Source organism: Orcinus orca, chromosome 13, assembly GCF_937001465.1.
Source record: "Orcinus orca chromosome 13, mOrcOrc1.1, whole genome shotgun sequence".
Taxonomy (NCBI): domain Eukaryota; kingdom Metazoa; phylum Chordata; class Mammalia; order Artiodactyla; family Delphinidae; genus Orcinus; species Orcinus orca.
In genome coordinates, this window is record NC_064571.1 from 53,752,646 (window position 1) to 53,778,162 (window position 25,517).

Sequence of the window (25,517 nt, forward strand, 5' to 3'; positions counted from 1 at the left end):
CTCAGAATGTGGAACTCTGGAGACACTCCTGAAACTCTGCCCTAAGTCAAAGGAACCAGAGAGTCCACCAGTTCTCCCTCCACCTCCCTTTCCAGGAGCAGCCATGGCCCTGAGTGATGTCAATGTGCAGAAGCAGATTAAGCAGATGATGGCTTTCATTGAGCAGGAAGCCAACGAGAAGGCAGAAGAAATAGATGCCAAGGCTGAGGAAGAGTTCAGCATTGAGAAAGGACGCCTTGTACAAACCCAGCGACTGAAGATTATGGAGTATTATGAGAAGAAAGAGAAGCAGATAGAGCAGCAGAAGAAAATCCAGATGTCTGCCATGAGGAATCAGGCAAGGCTGAAAGTCCTGAGAGCCCGAAACGACCTCGTCTCAGAGTTGCTGAATGATGCAAAGCTGAGACTCAGCAGGCTCGTGGCAGACCCAGTATTTTACCAGGGGCTGCTGGATAAACTAGTGCTCCAGGGTCTGCTCCGACTGCTGGAGCCCGTGGTGATTGTACGCTGCAGGCCGCAGGACCTCCTCCTGGTGGAGGCTGCAGTGCAAAAAGCCATCCCTCAATACACGACAGTCTCCCACAAACGTGTGGAAGTCCAAGTTGACAGAGGGGTGCAACTGGCTGCAGATGCGGCTGGAGGTGTGGAGGTCTACAGTGGTGATCAGAGAATAATGGTTTCCAATACTCTGGAAAGTCGACTGGATCTCTTATCCCAGCAAAAGATGCCAGAAATACGAAAGGCCTTGTTTGGAGCCAGTGCCAACAGGAAGTTCTTTCTATAAGCCTCTAGGAAGTGAAGCTCATGTTGAATTTCTAAGCTATAAAAGCATGAGTTATTAGGACAAAGGAAACCAGTAATATCTCCTCCTCTTTTTTGCTCTGGTATTAGTCTGTCTTCATGAAATACCCTTTGACTAGCTAAAGGCATTACACTTTGGAATAAAGCCTGACTTAGTGCTTAGCAACCTATTTCCAATTTATACATATTACAGCCTCTTGTCAGTTGTACAGTCTGTGTTGAAGGGAGTAGAGACATCTGCTCTTTAGCTCGTCCTCAAACTGAGATGTGAATGGTATTCTTGACCTATGGGTCTGAATACCAAATGTGAATGGTATTCTTGACCTATGGGTCTGAATACCAAAGAGGCAGCTCTTTAATATGTATGTGAAGTTTGTTTTTCTTCTTTTGTCTCAGCTTCTTGTTCTTATGTTATTTAATAAGGTCTAGAACTCTTTTTCATGTGTAGAGGGTCAACTTCACGGGTATATGGTACGTGCAGTCACACAGAGCTCCATGTCAGAAGAGCCTGGCACTTGGGGTCTAATGCTTTATAGCCACTGTCTGGAAATTCTTAATTTTATATTTGCATGTGTCCTTTATAAGTGAAGTCCAGTGGGACTTTGGAGCATGTGTCAGGGACTTGGACCTTGGCTCACACGTAGTACTCATTCCCGAAGCCTACCCATCTCCCTGGGTTGGGTTCTTGCCCACCCGCTTCCCAGCACCCTGGTGCTCCAAGACCCTGCCTTCCCTTCCCTCAACTAGTGCTCATTGCTGCCCTCTGCCCAGTGTGCATGCAGGGAGGGTCTGTATGCTCCGTAGAATCTTAGGGCTGGGCATAATGGTGGCCATCTCTGCTCAGCTTGGCAGCTCCATGGCACATTCAGCAGGTGACTTGGTGAGCTTGGGTCTCTCACCCACCAGATACTGGGCACATCTCAGTGTGGAGGTTTAAAGACCCTGGGGTTCACCTGTCTCCTGTGGATTGGATCAGCCAGCCTGTTGGAATGGGAGATGCCTGGCTTGGCTTTCCTGACCCCAGCCTCGGTACAATGCATAGATCTGGGGGCTGGTGGGAAGGAGGGCCCAGCAGTTGTCAAGGTTGCTGGGCCTGAGTCTCGGGGAGGGATCTTCAGGAGCTTATAAGGGTCTGCACTTGCCCTGTGAAGTATCCTGTGCCTGATGGAGTTCTCCATTAGACAACTCGGTGTCTGGGGGCGACTTGGACTCATCTCTTGTGACCAGCTGGGTGCATCTTCTGGGAGAAGCCAAGAAATACAGTCACTGTGGTGATTCTCTATATGGGCATTGCACAATATAAAGAGAAATGATAAAATTCATGCTAAGGATTTTATATTGTAATTTTTATTTACTTAGACATTAAATAGCAAATAAACACCACGACAAGCCAAAAGAGAGACTACAGAAGAAAAGAAAAAGCTTTATAAGTATTTTTAGTACCTTTAACTGTACTTTTTGAACAAAGGATTCCACAGTTTCATTTTACACTGGGCCCCATAAATTATGTAGCGGTTCTGCATGTGTATGGTGATTTAAAGTCTAATTTATGCCTGAGTGTGATTTATGTATTAAAGTAGAAGTTTTTTGAAGAAAAGAACCCCCAGGCAACTCTGCCAAGGGCAAAGGTTGGCTTGTGTGGTCAGGAATTTATAAGGAACAGAAATCCCATGAAGCTCAAACACAGAGTAGGAGGCAGGTTATTAGTAAAGAGGGGTGTCTCAAGGGAGCTCGGGACAGGAATCTGTCAATGGTCTCAGGGGAGGGCTGGAACTGGGCATCAGAAAGCTTTCTGAAGTCCTCTAGATGGCTAGTTCATTTTCTTTTTTAAGCAGTGACTTTTTCTACTGTCCATTTTATTTTTTTATTATAATTATTTTTTAAACGTAAGGACTGATACTTTATTTTTTTATCTTTTTTTTTTTTTTTTGGCTGCATTGGGTCTTTGTTGCTGCGTGTGGGCTTTCTCTAGTTGCAGCGAGCGGGGGCTACTCTTCTTTGCGGTGTGCAGGCTTCTCACTGCAGTGGCTTCTCTTAGTGTGGAGCACGGGTTCTAGGTCACGGGCTTCAGAAGTTGCAGCACATGGGCTTCAGTAGTTGTGGCACGTGGGCTCAGGAGTTGTGGCACGTGGGCTTAGTTGCTCCGCAGCATGTGGGATCTTCACAGACCAGGGATTGAACCCGTGTCCCCTGCATTGGCAGGTGGATTCTTGCACCACCAGTGAAGTCCTCTACTGTCCATTTTAAATGGTGGAGTTTGCATGGTCCCCAGAGTTTACATGTAGTAGTTCCAGAAACAAATTTGCGTTTCTTGGAGTTATTTTCTCTTTTCTTAGAAGGAATCCATTTGGCTCAATTCAGATTAGATGTCCACCTACAGTCCAGTTGGTGTCTGGGGCAGTTCTAAGAGAAAAGGGGGTCTTTGTCAGCTGAACAGACTCCTTAAATGGTGTCTTCTTTGTGGGCTCTTTTGAGTTGTGAATTGACTCATTCATTGAAAATTTTCTGAATGCCAGCAATGAGCTAGGTGCTGTGCTAGCTCCTGGGCTGCAAAGAATACCATCTGGTCCTGTCCTCTAATTATAGACACATACACAGATGATAACATGGTGAGGATACAACGTGGAAGTGCTGTGTTCAGCGTACTGTGGAAATACAGTAGCAGGTAGAGAGAGAGGTTCACAGAACGCTCCGGGATGTTGGCAGTTGAGCTGGGGAAAGAACTTCAGGCAGAGGTGGGGGATGGGGTGGGGAGAGCATATACAAAGGCCCTGAGGTGTGAAAAAGCAAGTTGTGTTTGAGGACCTGTGTGTAGTTCAGTGTGATGGAGTGTGAGGGGTGAAGGGAAGTGACATGGATGAGGCTGGAAAGACGGACAGAGCCTGATTATGTGTGCTTCCTGCCCTGCTCAGGAATTAGATGAAATCTGGTGTGTGTGTGTGGGGGGGGGGGGTGTAGGTGATGCAGGCTCATTGAAGGACTTTATTTATTTTTAAGTTTTTTGGCCGCACCTCACAGCATGCGGGATCTTAGTTCCCCAGCCAGGGATCGAACCCACACCCCCTGCACTGGAAGCACGGAGTCTTAACCACTGGACCGCCGGGGAAGTCCCTGACAACTGGACTTTTAAAAGATTATTCTAGTGCCACTGTATGTGGAGGACACATTGGAGGGAGGGAGAGACTGCAGGCAGGAGCCCGGTTGGGGAACTGTTTATCAGCCCAGGTGGGAGATGACAGTCTCCCCAGCTTTTTGGTGAGGTAGGTCAAATTCTTTGATACACAGGCCGGAGGAGATCAGAATCAGTGACCTGTGTCCTATCCGCTGCCACCTCCCTGCCTTCCACCTCAATAAAACCTTTCACTTGTCCAGGGCTTGAGGCTTTCCATCACAGTTTCACACCATCTTACAAACCCCCCTGGACTCCCCCTCAGAGCCCCCCGCCTTTCTCTCCCAGCCATCATTCCAGGCCCAGCAAAGCATTCCCTTCCCACTTGCCTGAGCCCCCAGACACCTCCCATTCTGGGAACTTGAACCCCACTTCAAGCTGTATAACCCAGGAGTGTCTAGCCCCCTGGTCCACCCCAGGTCCGGCCCTCTGAGCTGGCCTCAGTCCGTTATTGGGGCCCCCGACAATAATTCATGTCCCCCAAATTGACATTAATTCATCTCCCTTGCAAAATAGTTTTAATGAAAGGTTTTATGGGAAGTTGAGGAGAGCTTCACATAGTACACGTGGGACAAAATTTCCCCCAGTCGCACTTCAACACCTCTCTGTTTTCCCAAACTTGTCTCTCTCCCAGAGCTGCCGGATACGATTTCTCCCCAGCCCCCTCCTCCTCAGACTCTCAACCCCGTGGGTTCCAGCCTCCACCCTCACAGTGTCCCCTCAGCGAAACAAAAGCTGGTGGTGAACCAAGCCTGCCCTCCTAGCCCCTGGCTACCAGGACCGCAGCCCCTGTTCATGAGGACTTGCCATGCATTGCCGTTATTTCCTGTCAGCTGCTTTGTCTCCTCGGCCCATCTTTTTCGACCCAGATCTTTGTCGGTAGGGACTGTGTCTTCATTCTTCTCTGTGGTCCCTGCTGCCTTGTTCTTCTAGTGCTGACGCTGCGTGTGCACGTCGTAGGGTCTGAACAGACATTTATGTTTGTTGCATTCTTCATTCCCGGCCTGGCTCTGGTTTCTGGATGGAGGCCTTCTCTTCAACCACGGATTGTGCCGTAGAAAAGGGCAATGACGTGAGGCGAGGACCAGGGCACGGACGCCCGCCCTGTATCCCAGCGATGGCTCTTGACAAGAAAGTCCCTCTCTACTGCTGCTGAGGGGAAGGCTGCAGATGGGTAGAGCCTGAACTCAAGCAGGACTCACTTCAGTCAGGGCTTACTGGATCCCTTCCCTCCCTGGGAAACAGACGAGAGGGCGTTTGCTTTGGACCTGGGTGTGAAGGCAGGGGGCTGTGGATGGGCTGGGTCGTCCTTAGGGGCCTCAGCCACACAGAGGCAAAGCTTAGCCCTCACCTTTCTGTAGCTCCCAGTGCCACCCTAGACCTGTGGGGTAGGCTGCTGGTCACCGTCCTGTCCCTTCTGGCAGCTGCGGTCCTGTCGGGATCTTTGCTTTAGAGATGTTTGCACTGGGCCCTTTGTGTTAGTTGTCTGCTACAAACGTACCCACATTCTTTATTAGCGTTAACTGTCGTACCCTCAAGAAGGCGTGTTCCTTGTGTAAGTTCCTCAGTCCCCAGGAGCCAAAAGGAGCAAACTGTTACAACCGCAGGCAGGCACAACCCTTCCCCACCGCTCTTCTCATTAACACTTCCTCCCGAGGTGCAAGGGAAGCTGTTTGCTGCTGACACAGACGCAGGCAGTGCTGATGGCGAGCGAGGCTGCTTCTGCAGGCTCACTCCCTGCCTGGGGAGGGCTGGGGGAGACCGAACATCAGGGAGCCAGGCCTTGCCCCTCACTGAGGCCAGCCCCCCCGACCCCCACAGGAAGGCTGTCGGCAAAGATAACTTGGTGGAGGGAGAGCGTAGATTTAATTCCGATCCTGAGCTGCCTGGAGAGCCAGAAATGGAAAGGATACTTTGAGCACGTGCTAGAACCTCAGAAAATGCTGCAGGGCTTCCTCTCTGTCCCTAGGGTCCCAAGATCCCTGGAAGGGGGTCAGCAGACCTATGCTGGGCCCACCCCAACCTGCGTGGCTCTGGGAACCAGTGCAGCCCCTCACTGAACTCCCCAGGGAGATACTCAAGTCTTTGCCCCTTTCCTCTGCCCTCCCCTGTCTCCTTCTCTGTACCCTCCCTGTTCATTACCTCGTTTCTGACATCTTGCCTGGTCATTGACAACTCTGGAAAAGGCTGAATCTCTCCTCCCACCCTCACCTTCCTAAGCTCTGTTCTAAAGCATGATAAACCCTCACTTTCTCACAACCCCCCAGCTTTCCCACACAACCTCACAGCTCGCCCCGTGGTCCTTTCCTGCAGGATGGGACCCCTTTCACTGGAAGGCAGGCTACTCCATTCTCTCCGCAGACGCAGCAGAAGGGATCCCCAGCTCAGACAGTCTTGGCAGACCCTTGGTCCAGCTCACCACCTCCTCCTGCACACCCGTGGAGTGATGGAATTGGGCACGTGTTTTTTTTATGACTGGGAGGTGAGCCCAGAGAGGGTGATGTTTGATGACTCCTGGCTGTTACCAAGCCTGAGTGGATTCACATCCCCAAGATCACACAAGATTTAGAACTTGAAGGGATCTTGAAAGCCAAATGTTCATTTGAATCTGAGGCTCAAAGGAAGCAAGGAAGCAGTCCTGGGTCATAGACAGCTAATAAGACCCTTGGGACTGCAAACAAAAAACCTGATAAGACTGGGTTGTTGTCATTCCTTTTTAATGAAAACTTAATGTATAAAAGCTCCAAAACTTTGGCTCCCAGCAGGACAAATATATTAGCAAATACATGGCTATAGCTGGTTCCTTGGAGAATCCTTCATTTCTCTTTCCCAGGGTGTTCTGTCCTCAGGGCTCAGTCACAATGAAGGTCTACAGAGAAGAAGTACCGGGGGGTGACTGTATAAGGGATGTGACTTGAGGGGGCCCAGGGATAGACTGGGGTCCTGGATGAGGTCAGGGCCCCGGGGGCATATTGGGGAGCAGAGTGGGTGGGAAGGCGGGCCCACCACACAGCACCGGCCAGAGCAGGTGCTTGTGAACCTCTGTAAAAGAAGAGAGGGAGGAGAGGAGAAAGTGGAAGCAAGTTGCACTGGGGCTCGGTAGGAGCAAGGGAAGCAATAGGGAGTGTGTAAAGACTCTTATTTTCTCCTTTGGCATTTGAGCTCTGGGTTTTCACTCAGTTACATTCAAATCAGCAGACCTCTTATTCATTCATTCATTCCACAAATATTTATTGGCTGGTTACCAATGTCAGGCGCTCTGCCTGGCACCGCATCCCTTTCAGTGAACAGGGCAGTTAAGACCCCAGCTTTTCCAAAGGAACCTGCTGATGGGGATGGTGGGCACAAGTGAGAGGGCTGAGGGCTCAGGAGGGGACCCTCGCTACACTGAGCAAGTAGACAGCTGGTGACTTCGGTTGATCTAAGTGCTATGGAGAAGTAAAAGGTTATGGGCAGGGAGGCCTTTGGCGGCCTCTGCTCAGGTAGGGCCCTGTGCACCTAAGGCAGGAGAAGGAGGCATCCACGCAAACAGCAGGGTGGGGGGAAGGGGGCGGAAGGGAAGGACGTTCTGAGCAGAGGGAACCCCAGTGTGAGGCACCAGGCAGAGAAAGCTCTGCTGGCTTGAGAAGCAGAGAGGAGGTCAGTGGGGCTTCACCAAGCGAGTGAAGGTGAGACAGAAGGGGTCTTGTGGGCGGCCCTTAAAGGGATCTGAATTTATTCTAAGTACAATGGGAAGCCACTTAGGGCTTGCAAGCATGGAAGGGACATGACCTCATTTTACTGTGTCCCTGCTTCTCTGTTAGGTCCGCAACACAGCATTTGCCCCTCTCCTTTGCTCAAAAGAAACCCCACAGATCCCATGGAAATAGGAAAACAAACCACCCAGTCATCATCAGCTCAGATTAATGGACAGGTCTCTTTATAGGCACGACTTTTTTTTTTTTTTTTCCTTAAAAGCCCTTTGTAAATAGCATCTGGGGCCAATGGCATCCCTTTTCCTTACAGAAAGTACCATTACCTTTACCTTTGTCTTCAGTAGCAGGAGCTGCTAATATTCAGGTATCGCATGCTTTCCACTCCAAGTTGAGGACAAACACTTAAATGTACTGTTCACAGAAATTACCCTATCCAAGCACCTCCACCTCCCTTTCTCCTTACTAGGGACCCTCCCCTGCCATCGGGATTTGTAAACCTAGGCTTCCCTCCCCCTCTTAGCTTCTTGTGCGTTACCATACCTATGGAATCTTCTGGTTTTCTTTTAGCTCAAACTTTATAGCACACCTATCCTTCTGGACCACTCAAGTCATAACTCCTCCTGACTCCTCCTCCTGGAAGCTTTCCTCACTGGGCTCTGGAGTGCTTGGACTTGTCACGCCCCTGGACTCAGCCCATTGGTTTGTTTTCCACGCTTTGGAGTTTGCATTTGTTTCTCTGGAGGGGCAGCTTCTCCCTTGCTTGTGACTTCTTTGTCTTCTTGAGTCATGGAAGTCACCTGATACCCCGGGAAGGGAGTGGACTGGGAACAGCGTACTGGCTCTGGACCCACGACATCAGGAAGATCTGGCAAGCAGGAATGGCACTGGTTATATCTTGAATGAATGAATGAAGCCTGGCTCTGTGGAGTTTGGGCCTGGCCTTTGACTAGTTCCTTTGGGCTGTGGATTGGGTTTACTTCTACTCTGTCTGGCTGTTGTGTGACCCTGGCAAGTCACATCTCCTTCTGTTGCATGAGGGACCAGGGCCTGATGACCCAGTTCCTTGGGGTTCCTCAGCCCCCCAGCTCCCCACTGCTGGCTTCACCCACTGTTGCTGACACTTGACCTCTTCTGTTCTCTCTCTCTGTCTTTCTTTTTGATTGAAGTATAGTTGATTTACAATGTTGTGTTAGTTTCAGGTGTACAGCAAAGTGATTCACTATTATATATATGTATATAATATACACATATATATTTCCTTTTTCAGATTCTTTTCCGTTATAGGTTATCACAAGATACTGAGTATAGTTCCCTGTGCTATACAGTAGGTCCTTGCTGTTTACCTATTTTATATATAGCAGTATGTATATGTTAATCCCAAACTCCTAATTTATCCCTATCCCCCCTTTCCCCTTTGGTAGCCATATGTTTGTTTTCTATGTCTGTGAGTCTATTTCTGTTCTGTAAATAAATTCACTTGTGTCATATGATATTTGTCTTTTTCTGTCTGACTTACTTCACTTAGTATAATCTCTAGGTCCATCCATGTTGCTGCAAATGGCATTATTTCATTCTTTTTTATGGCTTATATTCCATTGTGTGTGTGTGTATATACACACACACACACACACACACACACACACTACATCTCTTATCCATTCATCTGTAGATGGTCATTTAGGTTGCTTCCATGTCTTGGCTATTGTGACTAGTGCTGCTATGAACACTGGGGTGCACGTATCTTTTCGAATTAGAGTTTTTGTCTTTTCTGGATATATGCCCAGGCAAGGCATTGCTGAATCATATGGTAGCTCTATTTTTAGTTTTTTAAGGAACCTCCATACTGTTCTCCATAGTGGCTGCATCAATTTACATTCTCACCAATCCTGTAGGAGGGTTCCCTTTTCTCCACACACTCTCCAGCATTTGTTATTTGTAGACATTTTGACGATGGCCATTCGGACCCGTGTGAGGTGGTACCTCACTGTAGTTTTGATTGGCATTTCTCTAATAATTAGTGACGTTGAGAATCTTTTCATGTGCCTGTTGGTTGTCTGTATGTCCTGATCTTTCTTTCGAGGCTTGCTTGTCTGGTGCCTACCTAGTTTGAGACTGGCCTTTGACACATGCTGGCCTGTAGGGCCCCTGATCCTTCTCCTGTGGGGGCCGTGGGCAGGGTTGTACACTAAAGGGTGTCGGGGAGGATACACTGCACATCTGCTGGCCTCTCTCTCCATCCAAGAGCAAGGCATGTTCGCAGGTGGCCTGCTTTGGGGGACGTGGTTGGCTGTGTGTAGGGAGTGTGTGTGTGGAGGGCTTTGGAGGGGCGGGGGAAGCCTTGGGCCTTAGACATTCTCACTCTGAAGACAAAGAGCAGAAATAGGGCAATGCATGCTCCCTGCCTCCAGGCTCTTGCTCATTGAGAGAATACACACTTGGATCTCAGAGTTTGGAGTCTTGTAATAGTAGTTTGTATTCTCTAGGCAGCACCATGCAGCCCTTCACAGAAAGGAATTGGTGTGGTTTATAGGCCAGAGTTCTGGGGTAGGAGATTGCAGGCCTGGGTTCTAGTCCCAGGGGTTGCCATGCATTTGCTGGTTTACTCCAAGTAACTCATTCACCATTTCAGTGCCTTAACTTTTCTTAATGGATAAGAAAGTGCCTACAGTATTCTCATTGGGGCGTTTTGTCAATGAAATGAGATAAAACAGAAAGCATTCTAAAAAGGCAAAAAAGATTCCCATGTGCTCCATGCTAATTTTGATATGGAACCTTAACTCAATGAAAATATTTGTATTAGTATACAAGAAATAAAAGACATTATAGAAGTTCAGGAAAGTTTAAAAATCACATATGATTTTATCATCCCGATATAGTTATCTTTTTCTCCTTTCTTTCATATTTTACAGTAATATTTTCAAATGACTGCATAATATGCCTACCATTTTGTACCTCGATTTTTCATATAACGGTATCACTTGATCTTTGTATCCTTCATTTTCCATGCCTGCAAATTATTGCACCTAATATGTTTTATAATTCATTTAACTATTCAAACAGTAATTGACACTTGAGCTACTTTCAAGTTGTCCTTATAATAAATAATCCCATAATTAGCACATGGCTCTCTAGTGGAATCAGTCTGTATTTAACATTTTGTCTACTTGTTAAATTAATACATATACATTGTATTAATTTAAAAGATTTAGAGTAGCATAAAGAAAACTTAAATCACTCATAATTGTACCACTGACAGACACCAGTGTGAAAATGTGGGTGTCTGTCCTTCCACTCTTTTGCTACTCGTATATTGTGTGTAGGGGCACATGTGTGTATACATATTACTGGCCTGATGGTGTGTGTGCAGCGTTCATACTGATTTCTTGCTAGTTACTACTAGGCAGGCAGTTAAGAGCATGGAGGTTAAAAGACTGGTCTCCAGTCTCAGGATTTGACTCTGTGAGTTCAAATCCTGCCTCTGCCATTTATTTAGGTAAACACTTTGGATAACCGCTCAGCCTCAATTTTCACACTTTATTAGCTAGTCAACCTTAGGCAGCTTCCTTCTCTAGGCCACAGTTTTTAGAAGAGGGATAATAATAGCATCTGTCTACTTAGGTTGTAAGAATCAGTCCATAGAAAGCGTTTAGCAGAACATCTGGCACACAGGAAGTGCTCAGCAAATGCTCCCTGTGGTCATTTTCTCATACATCTTCCATGTCATGAAAGATTCTTGGAAATCGCCATTTTTAACAACTGAACAATATTTTATTGTTCTTTTATACCCTAATCTATTTCGTTATATAGTTTGTTAATTTCAATAACAAGCCGGTGAATTTCGTGTCCGGAAACCTTTGCCTCTGTTGGATTACTTCCCTTACAAGCATGCTAGAGCTGGAATTAATGGGTTAGAGTATGAGGATTTTTAAAAGACTCTGTAATACATATGCCAAATTGCTTTGACAGAAAAAGATTTTAAAGAACCTTAAGCACAATTTTCAACCTGCAGCAGCAGTAAGTGCAGTCTTGGACTTTTTTTTCTCTCCCCCCCCCACACACCCCGCCTCCTTTCTTTCTATCCCAGTCCTTTAAATTGTAGCATGTGGAAGCCAGCTCCTTCAGGGTCCTAGACTTTTGAGACGGTCCCTTGGTGTGAAAGGGCCCAGAGCCTGGGAGAGGGAGCAGGAAGAGAGAACTGGTTTGAATGTCGCTAGCCCCGACAGGCTTAGTAATTGTACCACAGTTGACAGATGCGGCAGCGGTCATGTGACCCGAGTATGACCTCATAGCTCCCGGCCCCCTCCATCCCCTTCACCCCGCCAGCCTGGGCTCGGGGGCACCCAGAGCGGACTCGGCGGCAGTAGCGGTGGCGGGAGGGGGAAGGCATTTCCATCACCCCTACTTGGCAAGCTATTTAAAGGAGACCTGGGGATTTGGGAACTCTCTTTGGTTCCCTGGGCGAAGAAGGGGGACGCTAGGAAGCCCAGACTTCTGTAATCACTGGCCAGCGAGAAAATTCAACAGCACGATTAGCAAGTATTTGCTGAATGCAGCTGGGTGCCAAGTTCTGGCTGCAGGCCAGGCTCGGTGCCAGGCGCTGTTCAGATTTCATCGCGCTTAATTCTTTTTATCCGCCTCTTACTGCTGAGAAGAGAGGTTTGGAGACACAGATGAGAAAACTTATGGCTTAGCTGGGGAGTGAGGACTAGCCCAAAGCAAGAGAAAACTGGAGGAAGCAGTGGGTGCCGCGCGTGTACACGGGGTATTAGACTGCGGCCAGCGAGGCTGGGGGGCGTGGGTGGGGACACTGCCCGCCCACCCGAAGGCTTCTGGGAGAAAGGACCGGTGAGGTGGGACACAACAAAGCAGAACAGATCTCACACTGACCTGACAGGGCATCTGTAGTGGAGAGAATGGGATTTTGGAGGAAAGCTGCAAATAAAACGAGTGAGAAGAGAAAGACGAGGGAGGAAGATATTGACAGGACGAAGGGGGAGCTCCTTGGCCCAGTTTCACAATAGTGACAGCCCTCACCCCCTTGGCAACGCTTTAAGGGTGCCCTCAGGTCCCTCAAGCTTTAGGGAATCTTCAAAGGTGCTGATTTTGCATTCATTGTAGGCCCTCCCCTTGCAGGCAAGAGCCAAGCTCTGTGACGCTGGTGCTCTAAATGTTTTTCTTGTAGACTCCAAAACTTTTTTTGGAAAATATGTGTACCCCTTTGCACATTTTTAGGAGCCAACACACAAAATTTTTCCATAGTTTAAACAGTTACATAGGGTGTACTTTCTGGTGTACGCAAATATTGACATTTAAAGATAAAAGTGTTGCAGTACTCTGAGAAATGTTTCTAAATGAAATACTATAGTGATTGGATAGCCACTGTAATCCTTTTAAAAAATACATGAAATTCTGCCTTAACAGTTGGAAAAATTTCATCTCTTTTTCCTCCTTGAATTTATATTTCCTTCTACTTTCCCTACAGAATTTTATCCTAATACATTTTTATGATTGTATATCTTTTATGCATCACCCTATCATACTTCTCTCCAACCAAGCTATGTATATAAAATGAATTTATTTTTAAAATTTCTCGTGACCATAGATTCTAAATGTTAGAGAATATTTTGTCTGGATTTGTACCATGACAACTAATATACAGTTAATCAAAACAAATGCTATTAGAAAATCTAATAGCTACTAAGGAAGCATAAAAAATAAAGATGAATTGAAAATACATCTCTTAATGAGAAGAAGCTTTTTTTCCCTACCCCAATTAGTTCATATATCCATGGATGAATATTACTCATCACTAGAAGGGGTCAAGGTTCCGTATTAATTCTATTTGTTTTGTTTTGTTTTGTGTTTTAAATAGGTGCAAGAGCTGAGCTCAGAAATCTTTTCACATACATAAGTACAAAGGAATGTAGGGAGTTTTGTTGTAGCAATGTTGCTCAGTTTTATAAACTCCTTTTGAGTTAATCTCAAAGATCATATGGGTAGATCATTAAAAACCTATCAGCTGACAACTAGAATACATTCTCCTTCACTTTGAATGAGAGCAGAGAATTGGAAGCTAGTCGATTTGCCCAGTCATTAGTCACCCCTTTTCTCCACATGGATGCTGGCATTTAGACTGTCCTTTCAGTGCACCATGCATTTTTCCCTAAGCCAATGCGCTGTGGGAAGACTTGGGACAGGTAAGTAGTGTGCCTTTCTTTTGGGAAGTGGGAGAAGGGTGATTGTGCAAGCGAAGCAAGAGGGAGAACAGGCAGCATCCCTCGTCCATGTGCTCAGACAGGACAGCTGTATAAGAGAGCGCTTGTGGAAGTCGAGGGCTCGTCATGTGAGGCTCCTAAAATGACTTACGCCAAAGGACGTACCCTTTGGAGGGTCTTCATGTATTCCCAAGAGCACCTGTACCTTAGTTTGTGCTGGTCCATTGCTGGATGGATGAGCAAAGAAAGGGGAGGTGATGGGGCGAGGGGTCCCTTCCCTGAGGGGTGACCACCTCTGTGTAGGGTCTTTCTGAGGAGGGGATGGAAACAGCAGGGATCTGAGCCAGGCACACTGGCTGCTGTCTGTCTCAGACCCAGACTCTTAGAGCCTTCCTTCTCCTTTTGGTTCAACCTGCTTTGAGCTCTTGAAAGACCTTCCTTCTCATTCTTCCATGTGGGGCCTCTGAAGAGCAGGGGGGCTGGGGGGCTCCCCACAGAGAAATCAGAGTGGAGAGGAGCATAGTGGGACCATCGAGGGCCCGAGAAAGCTGGAGTCCCCATCAGTCCCTGACAGAGGGCTGGCTACTTTGCTGGCTCTCTGTCCTCTCCATCCCAGGCTGTGCTCATTCGTGGGGGCTTGGCCTGCTGCTGTGGCACTTTTGTCATTAGAAAAAGGCCTTCTTTGGGCAGTACAGCACCGTGAGCATATGAGGTGGGGCTCACAAGACACCTCTGTACTAAGAAAAATTCTGCCCTTCCTCTGGACTGACGCAGCCCAGTGCCAAGGGGCATGGCTTGGCCAGGGGAGGGTGGGCCGCATTTCAGTGCCCACTTGTCCCCTCGACTGGGCACCTTTTGGCATTGCACAACCTCATAACCATGTGGGGCACGCTGCTTGTTCTAGCCTCCCTGTCTTCGAGCATACTGTCTCCCCTCTTGGAGTGCTGTCCTTCTAGCTGGATTCACCAAACCCTACCCACCCTTTGAGGACGGCCTCAGGTGCTGCCTTCTCCTCCAAGAACCAGGCTCCTCCAGCCCACGATCATCTCCCCCGCATGTGGTTTCCTGCAATTCTCTGTCTATAGACATTAATTATACCGGAAATAATGGGGGGGGTATTTATACTAGAGCAATGGTTCTCAACTGGGGGCAGTTTTGACCCCCACAGGACATTTGGTAGTATCTGGAGATATTTCTCGTTGTCACAACTGGGGCCGGGAGCCTGTTACTGGCACCTAGTGAGTAGAGGCCAGGAATGCTGCTAACTGTCCTACAATGCACAGGACAGCTCCCCTCTCTCCAAGCAAAGAACAATGTGGCCCAAAGTGTCAACAGTGCCAAGGAGAAACTCTGGACGAGATGATCTCTAGTCTTGAAAACGCTTTATGTCACACCCTAAGTTATATTTTAGGGTTTTTATATTGTGTTTTAATGATCAGAGTCAGTGTTATTTTGCAACCAGATGGTAACTTCTTGGAGGGCAGAGACCGTGTGTCTTGCAGGTCTGTACCCTAAAGGCACTAGCACAGGATCCCCCAGAGATTTTGGCCATCAGGAAGATACAAAGGAAGGATGAAGAGATACTCTCTGGCCTGCCCCAGCCCTGCTATCAGATGTTTCCCATGAGCCTCTGCTAGAATTCCTTGCCAGTTGGACTCTATTACATTATATCCTAAAGCAACAACAACAACAAGACTGAAGACAAGAGAGCCAGACAGACACGGATTCCTTAGTATGGCTCAGGGAACCACCCAGTCTCCAGCCTGCCCCTCACTACGTGCCTAAGCCATGGGCTGAGCTGAGGAGACGTTGAGAGAAATCATTAAACTTCAAGGTTGTGGGCAGCCAAGTATCAGCTTTCTCTTTAGCCTGGAGCGAAGAATCTATGAACTGTTCCCTAAATCAGTAAATGCAACCTGGGAAACCCCACAGCAGGATTCATTAGAAAGAAAAGCTCTGATAGATTTCTCTCAAGTGTAGCATCTCTCAGCATCAGATCTTTATATTTGAGGCGGTCCAGAGCATGAGGACAAAGGGAGGTCCACAAGCCATGTGTTTACATATCTTACAACTGTAAAGTGAGCTAACAAATTGTTAAATGTTCCAGCTTCCTATCTTGAAAAATAAATCTTCATGATGACCTAGAAGGTCAAGTTTGGATTGAGAATGCTCATATTCCTCTGATCCCCATGCTGGAGCATGGTGGTTTTGGGGAGACCTGGCCCCAGGCCCCCTCCCCGCCACCCTGCACTCATGGCCCATGGCCTGTCCCCTTCTCCTTCACCCCCCAGCTCTGCCTCACCCTTGGAGGGGCCTGATGTGGCCATCCAGCCTACATATCCAGGTTCCAATCACACCTCTTTTATGCTCACCACCATTCCAGTCTACCCTGTGGAGGGAGGAGGGACCTGGGGAAGAGGACTGACTGCAGGCTGGAGAAACAGGTTTGGGACCTTCTGGGCAAGGAGTTCCTTGGTCCTGTATGCCTAGGGTATGTTCTTGGAAGGTGTGAGTGTGGTGTACATGTCCACTTGGCCCTACAGACTTTTTACCCTGTGGGGAGGGGGGAGACCAGATAAGAATCAGAGGGGATCCCTCTTAAAGTGCTGGCCCAGAGTGAGGTCCCTCTTATTGGATCGAAGGGCACACTCTCTCCCATGTGCCCTGGGCCTCCTGGAGGCCAACCCCCCACCCCACCCCTGCCACACGCGGACTGGGCAGGTACCTCAAGAGCCATTTTGGAGGGTAGCAGCTTTATTGAGATATAATTTATATACCATACAATTTCCCCATTTAAAGTGTGCAATTAGATGGCTTTTAGCATATTCAGGTTTTGCAGCCGTCACCACATTTAATTTTAGGACATTTCATCACCCTAAAGGAAACTGTGCACCCCTAGCTCTCATCCCTCAATCCCTCTGTTCCCCTAGCCCTAAGCAGCCACTAATCTGTCTCTAGAGATTTGCATATTCTGGACATTTCATATGAATGGAATTATAAAATATGTGGTCCTTTGTGATTGGTTTATTTTACTTAGCATGATGTTTTCAGGGTTCAGCCATGTGGTAGCATGGATCAATGCTCCATTCCTTTTTTTTAAAATTAATTTATTTAATTTATTTATTTTTGGCTGTATTGGGTCTTCATTGCTGCGTGTGGGCTTTCTCTACTTGCGGTGAGCAGGGGCTACTCATTGTGGTGGCTTCTCTTGTTGCGTAGCACGGGCTCTAGGCCTGTGCCTCAGTAGTTGTGGCTTGTGGGCTCTAGAGTGCAGTCTCAGTAGTTGTAGCGCACGTGCCCATTTGCTCCACAGCATGTGGGATCTTCCCAGACCAGGGCTCGAACCCGTGTCCCCTGCACTGGCAGGTGGATTCTTAACCACTGCACCACCAGGGAAGCCCCTTCATTCCTTTTTATTGCCAAATAATATTCCATTGTATGGCTCTCTCACACAGTAGTTATCCACCCATCACTTGATGGACACTTGGGTTGCTTCCAGACCTTTCATGGTCTTTTCATGGAGCCTTTTGTGAGTGTACAGACTATGCTTCTCTGTGGTTTCCCACTGGCATCCCCTCTCAGCAAGGTCCTACCACCATTTCCCTTGGCACAGACATCAATACCTCAACCCCTCATGGGGCCAGAGCAGGGCTGTTTTCCCTCCAGAAGTGGACAAATGGCTCCCTTTCCACATGTGGGTTCTCATGTATGCTCCTAATAGCTCCACTTCTCCCCATGTCTCTCGCACTCCCTTGTTTAGGTTCAACCCCACGGCTTTCTCCAGAGGACAGGCTGGGAACAGGTGCCAAATCACCTCCATTAGCTATTGCTGAGCCCACGTTCCAACTCATGTAATCCTCTTCTCCTTAGCCAGATGGGAAAGCCCTTGCGTGATTCAGAACTCTTGGTTCCAAGTGACAGAAACACAATTTAAATCAAAGTTAACAGCAACTGAAAAGTTTAGGGATGTCTCTGTTTCAGGTGGATCCAGGGGCTCAAATCATGTCAACAAGGACTCACTCTCTCTCCTCCTCCCTCCCTCCCTCTCCTCCCCTGAGTCTTCTCATCTCTTCTTGGCTTTGCTTTTCTTCACGTCAGCTTTATTCTCAGTGAGGCCTTCCCTAAGTGGAACAAGACAGCCTCCAGTAGCTCTGGACATTTATTCTGCTTGCTTAGTACCCAGTGGAGAGTTTATCTTTCCCAGGAGTTCCAGCGAAAGTCCTAAGTCTGAGACTCATTGGTTAGGCTTGGGTCATGTGTCCACACCAGAACCAATCATTTGGCCAGGAGATGGAATGCTCTGATTGGCCAGGTCTGGGTCTTGGGTCCACCCTCGATTGGAAGTCAGCCCACTTGAACCTCATGGACAAAGATTGATGAACAGGGAGTTCCCCAAAAGAAAATCAAGGGGAAATGAACATTGAACACACATAGCAGATGTCACTGGAACCATCCTATGAACTGGCCTGTCTGGGGTCTGCCCTACTAATTTATCATACATATTGAGATATGCCTGAATCCTAGTAGTGGACATTCCTAGGCTGAGATCCCTGCTACATGTGATAAATTAACTTATGAGATTCTAGAAGTTAATATCCAAGATATTACAGTTCCTAAGGAGGGTTTGTAATTGAACATGAACAAATACTTAGTCCAGGAAATTTTGCCCTAATAGTAGAATTGTAAGCTTTATACAGCAGGACAGTGGAGAAAATATTTTTGAATTCAAGAGGCCTTTTGGAGACCCAGATGCACCGTAAGTAGGCATCTGTCCAGACCACCCATGTATAGGATCTAAATGTCCTTGACGTAATTTCATAGTACTTTATCCACGCCAGGGATGAATGGAGTCAGGTGGGGGAGGTGGCAGAGGGCCCAGGGAGTCACAGGCAGGGGTCCTGGGTGGAGAGGAGAGAGCTGGTTGTAGCAGCACAATATAGCTCTTCTCCGAGATTCCCCCCTCACTCTTCCCTCCCCTTTCCTTATTCCTTTGTCACTATGGCAACTAAGGAGCTCCCTCATCCTCTTCCCCTCTCCAGTTGGCTCCGATCCGAAGGACCCACCTCTCTGTCTCACCAACTTCACAGAGCTGTTGCCAGCCTCTCTCCACGTCTCTCAGCGAGGGCACCCACCTTTGCCCTCCACCCTCAACGCACTCTCTTGCCTCATTTCCCCACCCCCAGGCCCCTGCCTTGTCCCTTCTTTAACTCTGATCCAGGCTCGAGCCAAATTCCCACCTTCCTTCAAGAAGTTGTATGAAAATTGGATTTTTGCCACTCTAACCTGATTTGAAATGCATTAAGAGATCTGTCTCTTGAAACACCTCAAGGTGAGGGTATTTGTGAAGGGAAGAAGCATGCTTTACTGCTGCTTCTGTGCTTAAACGCGGTGCTGGAGTGAATCACGTTCTATTTTCGTAACTAGGAGTGTTTTCTGTTTGAAGAAACCCCCCAGCATGTCTCTGAGTGAAACAGAAGACTCTATCATAAGGGAAATCACACCTCAAGTTCAAAGTTTGTGAACTGGTGGGCCCACAGACTTTTGTTAGGTCCATAGAGTGCTTAAAAAGATGGAACCAACACATAAAAAGACTGGATTCCTGGATGCCCTTGAACAACTAGACAGGGGGCCTGCATCCTCACATGGTGGAAATGGGAGGGAGGGAGGGGAGTGGGGGGCATCAAGGGCTTTGAGTGTGGATCTCCCTCTCGCCGAGAAAATAGCAGGTGTGTGGAGTTCCTGGGCTAGTGATGAGGACTTAACGTCCTTGTCCCCTCTCAGAGACATTTCCCTCCACAGCCTTTGGTGGGAGGAAGGGAGAGAGTGGGTGGAATGAAACGGTAGATTTTTAAGCCAAGTACCTTTGAAGCCACTACCCGTAGGTGTGCAATACAGAGGACATAGTGGACTGCACAATACCATGTAAAATACAGTAACAGTACTTTTCACATACGTTATCAAAGCAGCTCTGAATCGTCATTCACAAATACAAATAAACGAGACATAGATTTCGTAGCTTTCTTTAAAGCAACTTTCAGCTCTGCGCCACACTTGACCTCTGCCACCTTCTTGCCGAGGGAGCTCAGGCAACTCCTGAACCTCTCTGAGTCTCGTTCTCATCTGCAAAGTGAGGATGGTTATAGCACTCCCTCAGGGAGCGGCCGTGGGATGAGATGAGTTGACATGAAGTGTGTTGCACGGGGCAGAATACCCAGTAGGTACTGGGGAAGCGTGTGCTCCCTTCTCTCCTCTCCAGCACGTCTTCACAGAGGCTTGAGCTCGGGATCCTCTCAGGTTATCTAGTGTATCCTTTAGTTCATTGGCTTGTTAATTCATTTGCTTCAAGCACTGATTGACACCCCCCCCCCTCCCCCGGCAGTGGGTTGGTCCCTGCAGCACACAATTAGCTGCTCTGGCATCTCCTGGTCAGAGTGCTGGGAGGAGAGCAGGTCCATGGTAGAGAATGTCTGAGACCGCCCTCCCCCGCCTCCCTCCCCCCACCCCCCACACTGCCTAAACTAAGGGTTGCCTTGCTCAGCACTTTCTGCCCGGCTTCCTGGTGGCTGTCTTCCAAGACCTGCTTTCTGCCCCAGGGCCCTACAAAGGCTCCTTTGATGAAAAGTTTGCGGCAAAGTGACTGTGTCATTTGATACAAATGAGGCTCATGAGGGTAAAAAGTGTAGCTTTATTCTCCTATTTTGGGATTTTCTAGCCCAGAGAAAAACGGGCAGCTGAATGGGGCTGGGGGCGGAAGCCAGGAGGGAGGGGAAACGCCAAGAGTTGGAGAGCTCTATGCTACATTTAGCCCTGGGATTAGCAGCTGCAAGCCTGGGGCGTGACCTGCACACCAAGAGGTGCCTCCCGCTCAGCCAGACTCTGCCTCCAGAGCCGGTGGGTGTGTGAGGGGCGCCCCCGCATTGCCTGGGAGGGGATCTTCTGTCCCCCCAGGCCACCAGACTCAGCATCCTCCACTGCTGGGCCTGCTCCTGTGGTCCCCACCCCCTTTCAAAATGCATAACACCTGCTCCCCTTCCTCCAGCTGATGGGGTGCCGAGGACCAGGATGGGATTTGAGGGGATCCACAAAAGCCCCCCACCCCAGAGGGTCTCCTTCATCCACCTCGAGGGCTGGCCTCATGGGCGGACTGCCACGGCATTGGCACCGGGCCCCATGCTCAGGGGGACCCTGCGCTCAGGGAGACCTCACACTTGGTTTCAGGCTCTGCTGTCACCACCTTGGAATTCTCAACACCCTGCATTGTCCTTTTACGCTGGGCCTCACAGACTCTGGAGCCGATTCTGATCCTCTCCACTTCTCCCAGTTCTTAAAGTCAGGTCGGTGATCCCTACACATTCTTTGCTCATCTATTTTTTTTTTTTTTTTTTTTTTTTTGCGTTACGCGGGCCTCTCACTGTTGTGGCCTCTCCCGTTGTGGAGCACAGGCTCCGGACGCGCAGGCTCAGCGGCCATGGCTCACGGGCCCAGCCGCTCCGCGGCATGTGGGATCTTCCCGGACCGGGGCACGAACCCGTGTCCCCTGCATCGGCAGGCGGAATGTCAACCACTGCGCCACCAGGGAAGCCCTTTGCTCATCTTTTACTAACACCTCTCATTTGTATAGCTCTGCCTTTTCCATGAGCCTGCACACTGTTATCATACCTGTCACCACCAGTCCCTAAATCACTGACTCATGCCAGAGGTGTTTGTGGGATTTTTCTCATGACCCCAGACCCTTTGATGCCACCCCTTTGTTCTTGAGGAATAAAAATGCCTGCCTCCTGACGCTATCTGCGATACCCTCATACTTAAGTGTAGGAAATTTGCAAGTCCAAAGCTGATCCTCCACTTGGCTCTTAAGAGCCCTGGACAAGCCCTCTGGGAGCGCTTAATAAATACTGACTAATGAACCTGCAGCTGCTGCTCCTTTGGCTAATTAAATCTAAATAAGTCACAGGCTTTAAATTATGCAATAAGGCTTGGCCAAAACAGCTTAAAAATGCGGGAGCCCTAGTTTTTCTGCTGTGCCCTGTGGAAAAAATCCCATCTTTTAATCATGCTTAACCTTCCTGAAAGAACAGTGGCAACCTTTAAATAATGAATGAATGTATATTAGCGAGATTTTTTTTCCCCAAGCTACACACAACGGAGCTAGATCATAAAAGGGACAGAGGCAGAGATAGGCCTGGGGGGATTCCAGAAGTTTCTGGTGAATCGCAGAGTGCTGGGAGAAATCATTTGGTTGCTCAGAAGCCCAGAGCAAGGACTGGTGAAGAGCACAGAGGGGGGAGGGGCGGACGCACTGCCATCCAGCCTGCGCCTGCCAGCTGTGATGGAGGCCCCCACAGCACTGGTGGGGGCTACGTGCTCAGTTATCCTCTCTCCACTCCTTCCTATCTTGCCTCCACGTACCCTCCCACCCCCGAAGACCCTCCAGGCCAAGAGCACTGTCTTCACAACAGAGCAAAGGTTGAATTGAGTCACATCACCTAGAGCTGTGCTTTGCAGACTTTCAGGTGCACAAGAGTCTTTGGGGATGTTGTCAAAAATGCAAACGATCAGTGGGTCCAGGGTGGGGCCTGGGATGCTGCATTTCTAAGATGCCTGGGGCTGCTGGTCCTCAGATCACGTGCAGAGTAGCAAGGATTTAGGTTTTGTAAGGAAGCTGAACATTACAATCAGTTGGGACACTCTTCAGGTGCTCCCAGGACACCATCTCAGATAAGTTAGATAGGAATTTCTGAAATCAGACCCTAAGCTCTTTGGTCCCATTCTCCCCATTCCCCACCTTTTTTTTTTTTTTTTAAAAACCGAGTTAGAGTCTAGATAATTTTCAGGTCACCCAAATAAAGCCTAGAAAGCTTAACCAACTTGCTTGCAATCACCTCCTAAAGTGGGATTAGAAACCGATCTGACAGGGAAGTGGCCTTGGAAACCAAGCCTGCTCCCCCTTCCCTCCCGCAGATCTCAGCATCTCCAGGACTCTAGCCCCGTCCCTGGGCTCAGGGTTGCAACGTATGTGAGTCCATTTGGGGAGCAGGAAAGATTCTTCTACCTTTCTCCTCCTAAGCCTTGCTGGAATTCACTATTAGTGCTTAATTGCTTGGGCTGAAGCTGAGTGTAATGTGTAGGATCTGTTACACTCTGTCTTCAGCGTCACGGTGTGAGTGGGATGACAGGACAGACACTGGGGGCACTGGGCTCTGTCCTGTGGGATCTGGGACTCAGGAAGGGGAGGGACTCTCAGGGCAGACTCACCTCCTCCTGCAACTTTGCTGAGAGCACCCAGCACAGAGGGATGTGCTCTTCTAAGTCCCCAGGCAAGGCTGTGGCCCCGGTTGTATAAGATACTGGGGCCTCAGGCAGAGGTCAGGAGGTTGCAGGCAGAGCTGTTCCAGTTGTGTATCCGGAGAAAACCATGACCTTCCTGCTGTGGTATGTGAGTCAGGCCTTAAGGCAGAAGTGCAGCTGTGGGCCGGGCCCAGCTTGGCTACAGCTGTGTCCTACCCAGTTGTCTCAGCCTGGACCATGACACTGGGGCAGAGAGTGGGAGCTGGGCTTAAGGAAGCAGCAAGGTACGGTAGACACAGTTATTTGCTTATTCAGTATCCACCCCTCCCCTTCCCCACCCCCACCATATTATCAGAATCTTAATTTTGTTCAAGGCTGCAACACTGTCCAGGCCAAAAACTTACCACACCTCATATGTCCTGAAGCTAGGAGCAGCAACATGACCAGGCTGACCAATGAGATGTAAGCAGAAGTCTCTAGGCGGATCTTTCTGGAAAGCTTTGAAAAAAGATGGCCCCATTTCTTTTCCCCCTCTGCTGACCTGGAGTTGATACCTGGAGCTATAGCAGCCATCTTGAGATTATAAGGCTAAAAGCCATGGGGTGAGGGGGATAAAAGCCATATGCTAAGGGTGGTGGAACAGAAAGAAGGATCCTCTATGACTGAGTTCTCTATGACTTCCTTGAGAAGTTTCACCATCACGGACTGCCCAACCTGGGACTTCTTAGTATGTGAGACACATAAACCCCTATTTGGTTAAGCCGCTGTGGCTGGGTTTCTTTTACAGCTAAATGCAGTCTTCACGCTGGGACCTTAGAAAGAATGTTCCTGGATTGGAAATGGGAAGAGAAGGTCAAGGCAAGAACGTGGCCCCCAGGAGAGGGGAGGGGGGAGGATTTCCCCTCTTTGTTGGGGAAGGGTCACTATCTCACTCTACAATCTTCAGGGATTCCTTGTTTCCCAAGGGACTAAGTTCATATTCCTCAGGTCAATATTCAAGACTATAAAATTTGGCTCCAAATCGGTTTTCCAGGCCTGTTACCATTCACTGGAGCAAGGATGTGCCTGCCCCTTCTTTGAGTATAGATTATACACTCCCACCCTGGTCTTAATTCACATGAGTTCTCCCTACTCCTTTCTACCTGTCACAGGCTTACCTGCCCTTGTGGGCTGCTCTTTTGAGAAGACTTCCTATCACCCTGGGCTCCAGGGACCTCTCCTTTAATCTCCTTCATCACTGAGGTCTATGTGCCTGACAGTTTCTTTATACTTCAGTGTGTATTAGCTGCATCTCCTCAGCAAGGCTGTGAGATCCTCCAAGGCAGGATTTTGGGAGTGTGGAAATACAGAAAGGTCACTTTGGAGTCAGACTTGAGATCTAAGATGATCTCGGGTACATCACTTAACCTCTCTGAGCCTCAGTATCCTTGTCTGTGAAATGGGGATAATGTACATGTCTGCCTCCCAGGCCTCCATAAAGCATGTAGCCAAGTGCCTGGCACATTGGAGGTGCTCCAGAAGGGCTTGTATGTTGACTTGTTGCCTGCTTGGTAATCCTAGGCTGTGCCTTTTTTCTATCCTTTGTATCTCTCTCCACTTTTGTCTCTCCCTTCCTTCTGATTTTCTGCGTTGCATTTGAACAGTGAGGTCTGTATCAAGTTTGAGGAGTGACCATGAGCTGTTTTCATTTTTGCCTAGGGTAGATCTTTGGCTACTGGCTTCAGTCTTCTATCAGAGTAGGAAGTAAGGATAGAGGGGAGATTTCATGGCCATTGTGAAGGGGGTGAGAAGACATGCTAACTTAACTGAAAGGAGTTTACTAATCTTTCTCTGAAGATTTGTAAGGAAAATGGGTGTATTTAAGTCCAGTTTTACCTGGCAACAGGATGATTAATTGAATGGCCTTATAGCAGTTTTTTTTTTTTTTTTTTAATAAACAAACTCCCAATTCTGTTTGTTGTAGTGAATTAAACATCTGGGCCTTAATCTTTTTGATATCCTGATCTCCTCCTTCTTTTGCCTCAATCCCACCCCAGAAACCCAGATCAAATTAGATTGTGGGAAGTGACCCATAGCAAAAAAATTCTGCCATTGAAAGTTTAATGAGAAATGACAGTTTTATTACTTCCAAGTAAATACCTGTCACGCGCAGCTATAAATGGGAATGAATGCATTGAACTGGGTGGAAAATGAGAAGTCACCGTGGACTGAAACGGCATGATAATGTGTACTGACAATGAGTCCCGCGGCGGTCTTCTCTTTTCATGTGTTTCACTCTGCATCACTCAGAGAGCCCAGCAAGACAGAACGTATTCTTTTGTTCCTCTTAAAGCAGAGCCTTATGTCCAG

At 48.3% G+C, this 25,517-nt stretch overlaps 2 protein-coding genes across 5 annotated transcripts in view; one reads left to right on the forward strand and one right to left on the reverse strand.

The window, feature by feature from the left end:
• Nucleotides 1–25,517, forward strand: part of ATP6V1E2 (ATPase H+ transporting V1 subunit E2) — a 123,289-nt gene that overhangs the window by 7,849 nt on the left and 89,923 nt on the right. For all 4 annotated transcript variants that reach the window (XM_004264991.4, XM_049696378.1, XM_049696377.1 and 1 more), the window contains exon 2: nucleotides 1–25,517. This exon is cut by the window's right edge and continues 15,639 nt beyond it. In XM_004264991.4, coding sequence (XP_004265039.1) covers nucleotides 104–784 — 681 coding nt within the window. In that variant the 5' untranslated portion in view covers nucleotides 1–103 and the 3' untranslated portion in view covers nucleotides 785–25,517.
• TMEM247 (transmembrane protein 247) overlaps nucleotides 10,011–25,517 on the reverse strand; it is a 21,208-nt gene continuing 5,701 nt past the window's right edge. Inside the window, exon 4 of the mRNA XM_012539573.3 lies at nucleotides 10,011–10,025. Within this exon, the coding sequence (XP_012395027.3) occupies nucleotides 10,011–10,025 (15 nt within the window). The remainder of the gene's footprint in view (nucleotides 10,026–25,517) is intronic.